Genomic DNA, 13,021 nt, shown 5'->3' on the forward strand with positions numbered 1-13,021 from the left:
TCTGGTTGAAAGAAACGGACTCTGCATACAAAGAAAGAAAGATTCCATGTTTCACAAAGGCTGGAATTCTTCAAAACATGACAATATCTTCTGTAGTTCAAGAGCAGCTCTAATAAGGACTGGGGTTCTAGAAAATTACCTCAGAAGCCCTGGTCATATGATCCCTACTTCAGCGCTTCATGATTAAGATGATTTGGCTCTCTCCTCATGTCTCTCCACAGTTATCCCCACTACTTTTTTGCTGTAACTTTCTCTGTGCTCTCAGTTCATGTTCCTGGAGACAAAGTTCAGTTAACTATCACTGCTCTTGCTGGGGCAAAAGCTTTGGACCAAGAGCTCTTATCTGTTCCTCATCAGCCCAAAGACCTGCTTCCACTGAGCCAGGTACCTTTGATAAGATCAGTCAGCTACGGCCAGCACGGCAAGCATCACACAATACAGGAGATGACAGCCTGTGGGAAAGCAGTCACTTCAGGCTGCTCCCTAAGTAGATGCTGGGATACAGAGCATAATAGGATCCTAGAACATAAACCCTCTTCTCTGAGATGACCAGACTCAATTCTGATATCTGATCTATTAAAACATGAGAGAATTTATGCATTCACAAATGGTCCATAAGTGTATAAAAATGTAACATAGAATTTTAAAGTAAGGGGAAAAAAAAAACTTGAAACGAAAATCTCTGCCTTAGCAGCTGTGATAAGTCATTCAAATTCTGCATGAATTCCTTCAAGTGCTGAGGAACTCCATACCTAAACAGCATTGTCAGACTATTTTAAAATATATATATATATATTTTACATCTTTAGTTTAGGACTAAATCTATTTTCACATAAACTCTGTCATTTGGCCTTTTTTCTGAAGCAAGAACAAATTTATTTTCTCAACCAACTAAGAACCCTTCAAGTATCTATGTATCTCAAACTCCCCTTTATCCTTCTGTAGACTAAACCCACTGAACAAACTTACATTATTCTTCCGAGGACTTGATTCCAGACGCATGGTCATTCTGACTTCTTTCTGGGCACAACCTATCTTGCTCAAACCACTCTTTAAATATGTACTTGAAACTGAAGGCAATGCTCATTGGACGGACAAAAACAGAACATTGTAGACTCACTTTTAAGAACTGGTAACTAACTTCATTAAGCCAATATATATTTTTCAAGAACCACCTAACACTGTGATTCATATTAAGAAAACATCCAGTAAATTTCCTGGATCTTCATTCAACACTACTAAAATATTAAATACTCTCCAAAAGACCTTTTGGCGGGAGGCAACATCAGCAAAAGAACAGTTTATATTTAAAAATTCTCACAAACACATTTTCTGTTACAACTGTTGTTAAAACCAAGGACCAAAATATTACAAAACATATTCAAACACTAGTTTTGTCATTTCGTTATTGTGAGAGATACCCCACCCACCTAGCACCCTGAAAGCTTTCACTGGCCTAGGAGACACTCAATCTAGACAAAAGATTTCTACATATCTTTAGAGTGTTGATCCATAGCACCCTGACAATCTACCCTAAATAAATAAGACTGTCTCAGAAAGAATTACGGATGTGTTTTAAAGGATAGTTTGAATCTGCGTAAGATGAATAAGAGATTAGATCTGATAGACAGAGTGCCTGAAGAACTATGGACAAAGTTTGGTAAAACTGTACAGCAGACAGTGATCAAAACCATTCCCAAGAAAAACAAATGAAAAAGGCAAACTGGTTGTCTGAGGAGGACTTACAAATGGTTGAGAAAAGAAGTTATAGGCAAAGGAGAAAAGGAAAGATATACCTATCTGAAAGCAGAGTTCCAAAGAACAGCAAGGAGAAATAAGAAAGCCTTCCTAAGTCAACAATGCAAAGAAATAGAGGAAAATAATAGAATGGGAAAGACAAGCGATCTCTTCAAGAAAATTAGAGATACCAAGGGAACATTTCATGTAAATATGTGCACAATAAAGGACAGAAACAGTAGGGACCTAACAGAAGCAGAAGACATTAAGAAGAGGTGACAAGAAAAAGAAAAAAAGAAGACATGACAAGAATACACAGAAGGACTATATAAAAAAGATCTTCATGACCCAGATAATTGGGTCATGAAGACTAGAGCCAGACATCCTGGAGTGTGAAGTTAAGGGGGCCTTAGGAAGCATTACTACCAACAAAGCTAGTGGAGGTGATAGAATTCCAACTGAGCTATTTCATATCCTCAAAGATGATGCTATGCAAGTGCTGCACTCAATATGCCAGCAAATCTGGAAAATTCAGCAGTGGCCACAGGACTGAAAAAGGTCAGTTTTCATTCCAATCCCAAAGAAAGGTAGTGTCAAAGAATGTTCAAACTATCACACAATTGCACTCATTTCACACACTAGCAAAGTAATGCTCAAAATTCTCCACGCCAGACTTCAACAGTACATGAACCAAGAACTTCCAGATTTTCAAGCTGGATTTAGAAAAGGCAGGGGAACCAGAGATCAAATTGCCAACATCCACAGGATCATTGAAAAAGCAAGAGAATTCCAGAAAAACATCTAATTCTGCTTCACTGACTTACACTTTGACTGTGTGGATCACAACAAACTGTGGAAAATTCTTCAAGAGATAGGAATACCAGACCACCTTATCTGCCTCCTGAGAAATCTGTATGCAGGTCAAGAAGCAACAGCTAAAATTGGACATGGAACAACTAACTGGTTCCAAATTGGGAAAGGAGTACGGCAAGGCTGTATATTGTCACCCTGCTTATTTAATTTATATGCAGAGTACATCATGAAAAATGCTCTACTGGATGAAGCACAAGCTGGAATCAAGACTGCTGGAAGAAATATCAATAACCTCAGATATGCAGATGACACCACCCTTATGGCAGAAAGCAAAGAGGAACTAAAGAGCCTCTTGATGAAAGTGAAAGGGGAGAGTGAAAAAGCTGACTTAAAACTCAACAGTCAAAAAACTAAGATCATGGCATCCAGTCCCATCACTTCATGGCAAATAGATGAGCAAACAATGGAAACAGTGACAGATTTTATTTTCTTGGGCCCCAAAATCACTTCAGTTAGTGACTGCAGCCATGAAATTAAAAGACGCTTGCTCCTTGAAGAAAGGCTATGACAAATCTTGCCAGCATATTAAAAAGCAGGTACATTACTTTGCCAACAAAGGTCCATATAGTCAAAGTTATGATTTTTTTCAGTAGTCATGTATGGATGTGAGAGTTGGACCATAAAGAAGGCAGAGCACTGAAGAATTGATTCTTTTGAACTGTGGTGCACTCTTTGAACTGTGGAACACTCTTGAGAGTCCCTTGGACTACAAGGAGATCAAACCAGTCCATTCTAATGGAAATCAATCCTGAATATTCATCAGAAGGACTGATGATGAAGCTGAAGATCCAATATTTTCAGCCACCTGATGCAAAGGGCCAACTCATTACAAAAGACCCTGATGCTGGGAAAAAGTGAAGGCAGGAGGAGAAGGGGACAACAGAGAATGAGATGGTTGGATGGCATCACCGACTCAATGGACATTAGTTTGATCAGGCCCCAGAAAACGGTGAAGGACACGGAGGCATGGCATGTTGCAGTCCATGGGGTCGCAAAGAGTTGGACACAACTGAGCAACTGAACAACAACAAGATGAACAAATTGTGGAGAGAGCTGTGCCAGCCTGGACTAAAAGAAACAACTTCAAATTGAAGAGAGTTTTTTGGACTCCTAATTGTCAATGAGAAGGAGGCAGATTGAAAAATACTACTCAGTCACAAATGGATAATTTATGGAAAAGAAAGGCTTCTTAAAAGGTAGAGACAAAAGCAGAAGATAAAAGATTAGGAAATGTTTCCAAGGTAACAGAAATGGGCCCTAATCAAAGAACATGCATTGCCCCCAAAACAGGGGACCCCAACTAATGAGCCTAGCTCAATTTCATACTTGTTATTCACACCAGTGGGCTTCGAAGGTGGTTCAGTGGTAAAGAATCTGCCTGCTAATGCAGGAGACGCTGGTTCGATCCCTGATCGGGAAGATCACCTGGAGAAGGCAATGGCAATACACTCCAGTTTTCTTGCCTGGGAAATCCCGTGGACAGAGGAGCCTGGCAGGCTACAGTCCATGGGGTCACAGAGAGTCAGACATGACTGAGCATGCACACACATCTTACCAGTGACTGCGATGTGCCTCTCACTCCTCCTCCACATGGTGGGAGTTCTACTGATGTTATCCTGTACATGTCTCACCATTTTACACTAAGTTTATCTTTTCATTTCCCAGGTCTATATCAAGAGGGGCACAGTTCCTTCCGTCAAGGAGTGAAGTCTCATCCTCCCAACTCCTTTTTTTAATCTGGACTGCTTTGTGGCTTGACTAACAGAATAGTAGCAGAAGTGAAATGACTCAAGAGGCCTTGTGGCTTTCACTCTGTTCCTCTTGAAACACTGCTGCTACCATGAAAAAAGCCCAGACTACTCCTAGGAGAGGCCACATGAAAGAGAACCTATTTTGTGCCCACAGATAGCCCCAGGTAACCACCAGGACATCTTATACTACCCTACCCTGGCCAAGCTGCTGGATAACTGAAGGCACATGAGTGACTCTAGACAGTAACATTTAAAAACAAACTGCCCAGCTAAATCTAACTCAAATAACAAAATACTGAATAAATGTTGTTTTAAGCCACTACATTTTGGGATTACAGGCAATCATCCGTTAGTATATAAGCAGAGATTGGTTTCAGGAGCCCCTTTGGATACCAAAATCCACAGATGCTCAAGTCCCTTATATAAACTAGTGTTATGCAGTCGGCCTCCAAATCCAAGGATTTTGCATGTACTGAATATTTGTTACATAGCAATAGATAACTGCTGCTGCTGCTAAGTCGCTTCAGTCGTGTCCGACCCTGTGCGACCCCACAGACGGCAGCCCACCAGGCTCCGCCGTCCCTGGGATTCTCCAGGCAAGAACACTGGAGTGGGTTGCCATTTCCTTCTCCAATGCATGAAAGTGAAAAGTGAAAGTGAAGTCACTTGGTCATGTCCGACTCTTAGCGACCCCATGGACTGCAGCCCACCAGGCTCCTCCGTCCATGGGATTTTCCAGGCAAAGAGTACTGGAGTGGGGTGCCATTGCCTTCTCCAGAGATAACTGAGAGAGGTAAATAAAATAATGATGCATCTTTATTTGATGAAATATAATCAGCAGTTCAGTGGAAGCTTTTTCAAAATACCAACCTGAGGAAAACAGTGGGAACTCATGCAGTTGACATGAACATAAAATACCATAAACCATAAATTACTACCAATATGTTCCAGATTAATGCTGAAAGATAAAAGTTTCCAAAGTTAGACTACCACAGAAAAATTCCTTAAAGTCCTTTCCTAGTGCTATCCAATCTCCAGTCTTAATATTTTAAATGGATAAGAGTGCTATCCACTTGCTGTAAATGAAAACAAAATGGGTAACATCCTTGAATTATGGACCTCTTTTTAAGACAAGGTTTTCGATTTTCGACTTCAAATAAACTCTTAGGATACCACTGGTATTATTGAAACTAAAAAGACAACTTAAATAAGAACACTGAATTATAGGCCATTTTAAATAGATTATTTCAATAGAGTAGAATTAATTTTTGAGGTTAAAATAAAGTGGACAGTTGCTCAATTTTAATACAGAGATTTTATTTTTTATTGGGGAGGAAGCACGTGTAGTGACAAAGCACTAGACTTCAGACAACCTGCATCTGATCTAGTAGAACAAACTAAAGCAAATCACTTATTTTTGGCCTTGATTCCTCAGTCATGACCCACCAAACAGCTTCTAATACCACTCTAGAAGACTCAAAGGGAATATGAATTTCATGAAATTAATAAGCAAAAATAAAATGGTTAACTATAAATATAGTCCCTTGAATTACTATTAATACTAATTATTATTATCTAATTAAAGCCACCTTGCTTTGAGTAGTTATAACACACTAAATGTATGTTCACCTAATCCGATTAACAATCCTATAAAGAAGGTACTATTACTATATTCTACATAACAGTAAACTAAGATATAGAGGCTAAGCAACTTTCCAAGGTTTTGCAGCTGGCCTGTCAGAGACAAAGCCAGAATTAAACGCAGTGTTTTTGTTTTAAACTCTCGAGCGAAAGCTTTTAAATATAATATGAGACCCTCATGTTCCAGCACCAAACACACACAAGAATTTTGATGTCAGAAATGCAAACAGGCAAGATTATATAGTGCCATCAGCAACAGAGCAAGAATCAGGTGATCTAAATTCTAATGCCAATTCTGCACTACCTACACCTGGATGTAAGACAATGGGCAAGTTAGCAATTTAGCAGTGGAAATCAAGTAGTTTTAAATCAAGAAGAAATTAGGATGGCTGACAAATGTGAAATACATATATTTTTCAAACATGAACTTTATTTTTGAATACCAAAATATTTCAAATATTGAAAATAAGAACAGGTTTGTAAGGAAAGTTGATGATATGGTTAACACAAAGACGAACCTGGGAATGTTTTATATTTAAGTAGAGATGACCACAAATGCTATTTCAAAAATCAACATTTACATGAAAGGAAACCAATAGTAGCAAGAAAAAAGAATATGCTATAAATGTAAACTTTTACTGTGAGAAGAAAAAGGCAGTTGAACTTAAATGGAAAGATAAAAGGTCAGGTACACAATGATAAAACAGTCACCGAAAATAGGTAAAGGTGTACAACCAAGTCCTCTTTAGGCCTGAATTTATCTATCTTTGAAGAATTTTATGAACCTAAATAATCACTGTCCTTTGAATGCATCCACTTATAAAGAACAAGAATGGTTTATAATTTTATGCCACAATGAATGAGTATTTAAAGCTACTTTTGGATTTAGAATTACTACAGCAACCTTAAGTACTGCAGAAGAGGAAAGTGTTATGGAAACACTATATGTGATGAAAAAGCAGTCTGTACTCACTGCCCTGTGGTGACCTAAATGAGAAGGAAATAGAAAAAAGAATATATGTATGCATAGAGCTGATTTACTCCGCTGGACAGCAGAAACATGACACTGTAAAGCAACTATAGTCCAATCAAAACTAGTAATTTAAAAAAAGCAGTCCGGGCTAAAAAGGCAACATTGTCTTGCCCTAACAAGAGAACTAGCTACTTAATAAAAGCCAGGAAATGGTACGGTATAATAGAAAATAGCAAAACGGTCAGATGCTAAATAAATAGCATCAATGAATTGTTTGAATTAGGAAGAGCTGACAGGTTCTCTGTGTTGTACCTCAAAATATTCTAAAATAACACCCATCTAGCAAGTTATGAGATGTCGCTTCAGAATGCCTATGATTAAACAATAACCTAATTTTCCACAACATGGAATGATGGAATACTAAATACTAATTTCTAGGGGGAAAAAAAATTCTCCTCAAAGTACAACCATATTATCTCTAAAACCTGAAAGTTTCAGGCCAGGTGTATAGAATTTTCTTAGGTGATATTAAAGGCAAAGAATAGCTGACTGAGTCCATTCTACATTTCTACAGGGTGAGTCAAACTGTCGGTGACAACCAGAATCATTTACTTAAGATAAATCCTCCATGAAATTATCAGGCGATCAACAGGGAAGGGGTGTTTCTCCTTTTCTAGAATTATTAATAAAACCACGAGTAAAAAGAAAAGATGTAAACTCAACAAGCCAGAAAAGCGATCCTTGTGCGACCACAAATTGTTACTATTGTACTGATACATATGCAGGGGAAATTAAAGAACCAACTTCAAGCAATAGTCAGAAATAAATTACACGTGCTAAACAAATGCGATCACTGAGAAACCTGGAGTGGTACTTTTTAGAAAGATAGTTCCTTTGCCATTGCATTCATTTCGGCGCAGATAATGAACGTCGTAGCCGCCTTCCTTTACCCGTTTCTAAGCCAAGCCCTTCGGAAGCTGGAAATCTACAAGGCAGACTCCAAGAAGGAAAGCAGCTCACGGTGGAAAGGCTATCCTCACAGAGCCCAGAGAACAGCTGAGGCCCCAGGAGCTTGGGAAATATCACGTTTACCTTACTAAGAGCGCTTGGAAAGGAAGACGCTCGTCCACGTGCACTATTGTTTTCCAGGTGTGTTTATTTATATCGAACTTAGGCTTTGCCATCAGTACCTCCAACCTCAGGCAAACGGTGGGGAGTAGGAATGGCAGCGCCGCGTGCGGTATCCGGGCGCAACACAAGTTCATAAAATAAAAACAAAACCCTTTTTAAAATCACAATGTACTCGGCGCCCTCACCTCTCCTTCACATCGCGGCCATCACCCCACGGCAGCTCCCCGCAGCCGCCGCCGCGGGTCCCCATGACAACCCCGCCGGAGGGCGAGCCCCCTTCTGCTGCGGCGTGCTGGCCCTCGGCCCGGCTCGGTCCGGTCCGGCCCGGCCCGGCCTCGCGGGCCTCGCAGGTGACGAGTCCACCTGCTCCGGGCGCTCGCCCGCCCTGCTCCCGGGAGGCGGGCCAGGAACGCCGCAGCCTCGGGAGCCCCCACTCCCGGGCCAGGGCACGACCCTCTCCGGTCGGGGACGGGGGGAGCCCGACCGCATGGGGAGCTCAGGAGGTCCCACTCTGACCCCCACACGAGTGACACGGGGGCCGCAGCGGCTCCGCGCCTCGGTCTCAGGGGCTGAGTAGCGGGCGCCGTGGGCGCGAAGGAAACTTGTCGGTTTACACAAACAACGACGCGTCACGGCGGCGGGAGATGCTGGGGACGACGCTCACCTTGAAAGGGTTGTTGAGGTCCGGGTCGGCAAACGGGTTACTGTCGAAGTCCGACATCTCGCGCTCGGCGTCACCCACCCGACCCAGGCGCCGTGAGAGAGACGGGGCGAGGCCACCGCCCCCTGCGCGCTCACGTCGCCGCCGCCGCCGCGCAGATCCGGGGGCGGCTCGCGAGGCCGCCCGGCAGGCCGCGCCACTGAGCATGCCCGGTGCGGCGGGCCGCCGGCGCCGCGCCGCGTTCGCGGCCCCGGTCCTCGCGGCCGCGTCCCGCGATCCGGGCTTTCGCCGCGACCGAGAAGGAACGAGAGGCGGGGGAGGCCGCGAGCCGAGGTGCTCTCGGCCAAGCGCCCTACTGATGCTCGGCGTTTGAATGAGCGGGGCGTCTCTCTGGACATGGTTGTATTACTGGTTTAAAATCGGCCCCCTGAGGCCGAGCGTAATTTAGGGGAGAGATCGCGCTTTGCGGGTTAAGAAAAAGATACACTGAACCCACGTCTCCAGGACGGGAAGGCGCTGGGACGCAGGCTACACACCTCGGGAAGGAGTGGCTACTTCATGGGCGCAGAGGAGCAGGGAACCTGTCTCCAAAGACGACTCCCCGAGGCGCCCAGTCGTCGCTGATGAATTTCGCACACCCTTGACCCCACCTGGGAATCCCAGCCTTCCGGTTTTTCCGCCCCTGGGTCGCTGCCAAGTCACGGAGACCAGACTCGATGCCACCGATCTGGACTGGCTCCGCGGAGGTTTGAGAACGAGTCAATACCAGGGTCTGGCCCTTTCTACCATCCTCCAGAATCTGCAAAATGGCTACGTCTCCGGAAATGATCGCGGGGTGGCACAGGTCCAGAGATCAAGGCCTTCAAGTAATCATCTACCAGATGACAAACAGATGCTGTCTTTATTTTCATTCAGGCCTTTGGGGGCAAAATATACACCTCTGATTTCCTAGTCACCACCCAACACCAGTGGAGAAGGGCATGGAAACCCGCTCCAGTATTCTTACCTGAAGAATCCCATGGACAGAGGAGCCTGGTGGGCTAGAGTCCACCGGGTCTGGAGCGGCTTAGCACGCACGCACCCAACGCCAAAGATTACCAAAAATGAGTATGATATGAAATTTGTTTGTATTCATGTGTTGTCTCACCCTTGAACTTAATGAAAGGGCATCTCTGCATTATTCCCTTCTCACCTTCCTTTTGCTCTTAACAGCAAAACACTTAGCAGACAAAGCTAGCAAAAGCCAGAATTATTTTCACTTGGAAGAAACTAGAGTTGGTTTTCTTGGTCTTCCCGCACTGTTCAAAGTCACCTAGGAAATGGTTTCTCCCCACTGTGAAAAATACTGGCTAGTGACAATAAACCAAAAACGCATTTGTTGTCATCTCTCTCTGGTGGGATCCAGGTTGTGATATATGACAAGCTTCTAGGCAGCAGACTAGGACTGTCAACTGTTAAGTGGCGACAGACCAGAATGATCATGGCAAAAATCTAATGCACTTACACCCCTATCTTCAGCAGCTCCCAGGAGTATAGTTTATAGCTGAGTGCTCAAAACATGTGTGGAGTTCAAACCCCAATTTTAATACTACTTGTGCTACACACTTCACCTCTCTTGAGTTTGTAAAGGGTTATTTAAGACTTATTTGAAATAAGATAGAGAAAAGTTGCCTGCAGGTATTTAGTGCCTAACAAATACTGTTGAATGTTTGAAAATGCTAAGGGGGCCCAGTCCATCTTTCTTAAATATTTTTCCTCCTCATGCCTGAGCATGGATTGACTTCTTTCACCACGCTGGCCCTCACTCCCTTCACCTGTCCTTCAAATGACTCAGATAATCAGCAGCTGTTTATTATGCATCTACTATGTTCCCAGACAACAGAGATCAGCTGAGTCTGCATTTCTGGATGGGAATTTCCAACTATGCTGTGTTCACACCTAATGATATTAGCACTTAATGCAAAATTTGACAGATTTCGTTGTTACAGAATCACTTGGAATATTTGTTAATGATGCAGACTCCCACCTCCCTGTATCACCTACCCCTGAGATTGGCTTTACAATAGTGGCCATGGATTTGCATTTTTTAAAAAATTTAACTGTAGGGAAAATTGCTCTACAGTGTTGCATCGCTTTCTGCCTTACAACAATGCAAATCAGCCATAGTTATACATATATCACCTCCCTCTTGGGCTTCCCTGGTGGCTCAGACTGTAAAGAATCTGCCTGCAATGCGGGACATCTGGGTTCCATCCCCGGGTTGGGAAGAGCCCCTGGAGGAGGGCATGGTAACCTAGGCCAGTCTTGCCTGGAGAATCCCCATGGCCAGAGAAGCCTGGTGGGCTACAGTTCATCGGTTTGCAAAGAGTCGGACACAACTGAGTGACTAAAAACAGCACAGCACCTCCCTCTTAACCTTCCCTCCCTTCCACCTATGCTACCCCTCTCAGTCATCACAGAGCACCAGACTGGGCCTCCCTGTGTTATATAGCAACTTCTCAGCAGCTATCTATTTTACACATGGCAGTGTATATATGTCGATGCTACTTTTTCCATTCATCCCACTCTTACATATTTATTCTATTTTTAAGTGCCTTTACATATGGCTATATTCTTTTACATAAATACCTAAATGAGTTCATAGCATACTCACTAATGTTTTTAACCTTCTTAAATTTTTTTTCTTTTTTGTTTTCCTTCCTCTCTATTCTTATAATACTGAATATCTACAAGCACATAATGTAACTCACGTAATCATATGCAAACATAATACATGCTCATGCAGGTATGCTTATACATAGCATACAGAATTTTGCTATTGTCTTGAAAAAAAGGATTTTTTTTTTTTTTGCAAATTGTTTTTCTCACTCAATAGTAGGTTTTCAGTGAGATGGGCATTGACAAAGAGACAACCTATGGTTTCTTACCCCAGTACACCACATAAATATTTATCTCTTTTTATGTGTACCATTACTATAAAGGTGAAAAGTGCTGGGAAGCATAGCTTAATGGAAATACCTCCAAGTCAACAAGTATACATCTATTTATTCTTTACAACAGTTACAAAATCAGTATAAAGGACCCCAGGTGATTCTGTTAGAGGTGATATAATGACCATACTTCAAGGACAAAGGATATTCAGACATATGGTCCACAGGTGAGTGTGTTAGTACCTTTCATGAAATTTAGAATCACAGGCTATGAGAACTGAAAGAACCTTTAGCCCCTCTCACGACTGGAGAAGAAACTCAGTTTGAACATTTAAGTCATTTGCCTCAGTTACAAAGGAAGTGAATGGAGGAACTAGAAACAGAGATCAAATCTATCAAATCACATTTCAGACATTAAATGGATAGATTTAGTTGGTACTGTTTCATAGAGGAAGAAGAATGCTATGTGCAAGGTAGAAAGAAAGCATACAGGAGGCTTTATTTGTTGGAGTAGTTCATTTTCTAGGAAGGATGGACAGGTGCTTACACACGCTCAGTTGTGTTTGACACTGGGGCCCCACCAGGCTTCTCTGCCCATAGAATTCTCCAGGCAAGAATACTGGGTTGCCATTTCCTTCTCCAGGGGATCTTCCCAGCCCCGGGATCGAATCTACCTCTCTTGCGCCTCCTGCACTGCAAGAAGATTCTTTATACCACTGCCCCACCTGATCGAGCAAATGAAGAATCAAACTAGTTGCTCTGGCATAAATCAGCTCTGTGACCTTGATCATATCAGTTCACCTCTCTGACCTGAGTTTCTACTCTAGTCAACAAGTACTTACTGAGCAACTACTGAGTGGTGAATATTGTATTAGATAGTGGGGATAAAGCAGTGAACAAGTTGTAAGGGTAGGGTCTATTCCCAAGAAACTTTGTAAACCTAGAAGGCCCAGAACAGGGCTAAATGATATCTCAGGTCCTTTTTTTTCCCCCAAACCTGTGCCCCCAGCGTTGGAAGCACAGAGTCAACCAGTGGACTACCAGAAACGTCCCACGTGTCCTTTAAACAGCTCTAACATTCTATTAGAGGGCTTCCCAGGGGCTCAATGGTAAAGAATCTGCCTGCTGGTGCAGGAGACAGGAGATGCAGGTTCAGTCCCTGGGTCTGGAACGTCCCCTGGAGAAGGAAATGGAAACCCACTCTAGTATTCTTGCCTGGGAAATCCCGTAGACAAAGGAGCCTGGCGGGCTATAGTCCATAGGGTTGCAAAGCATCGGACATGACTGAGCATATACACAACATTCTGCTAATCAGCATTCTTTT

The 13,021-nt window shown here is 42.9% G+C and overlaps 1 protein-coding gene across 2 annotated transcripts in view; it reads right to left on the bottom strand.

The window, feature by feature from the left end:
- The window catches only part of SCAMP1 (secretory carrier membrane protein 1), a 128,109-nt gene extending 118,667 nt beyond the window's left edge, over nucleotides 1–9,442 (bottom strand). Inside the window, exon 1 of one of the 2 annotated variants that reach the window (XM_061158105.1) lies at nucleotides 9,304–9,442. Coding sequence is in view for 1 of the 2 variants with exons in the window: in XM_061158104.1 (XP_061014087.1) it covers nucleotides 8,771–8,827 (57 nt within the window). In the remaining variant the exon portion in view is untranslated. Of the gene's footprint in view, nucleotides 1–8,770; nucleotides 8,926–9,303 lie in introns of those variants that run through there. The other variant, XM_061158104.1, reaches the window with a different exon arrangement.
- Nucleotides 9,443–13,021: the final 3,579 nt, after the last annotated feature.

The sequence above is a fragment of the Dama dama genome, chromosome 12 (genome assembly GCF_033118175.1).
Source record: "Dama dama isolate Ldn47 chromosome 12, ASM3311817v1, whole genome shotgun sequence".
Classification (NCBI taxonomy): domain Eukaryota; kingdom Metazoa; phylum Chordata; class Mammalia; order Artiodactyla; family Cervidae; genus Dama; species Dama dama.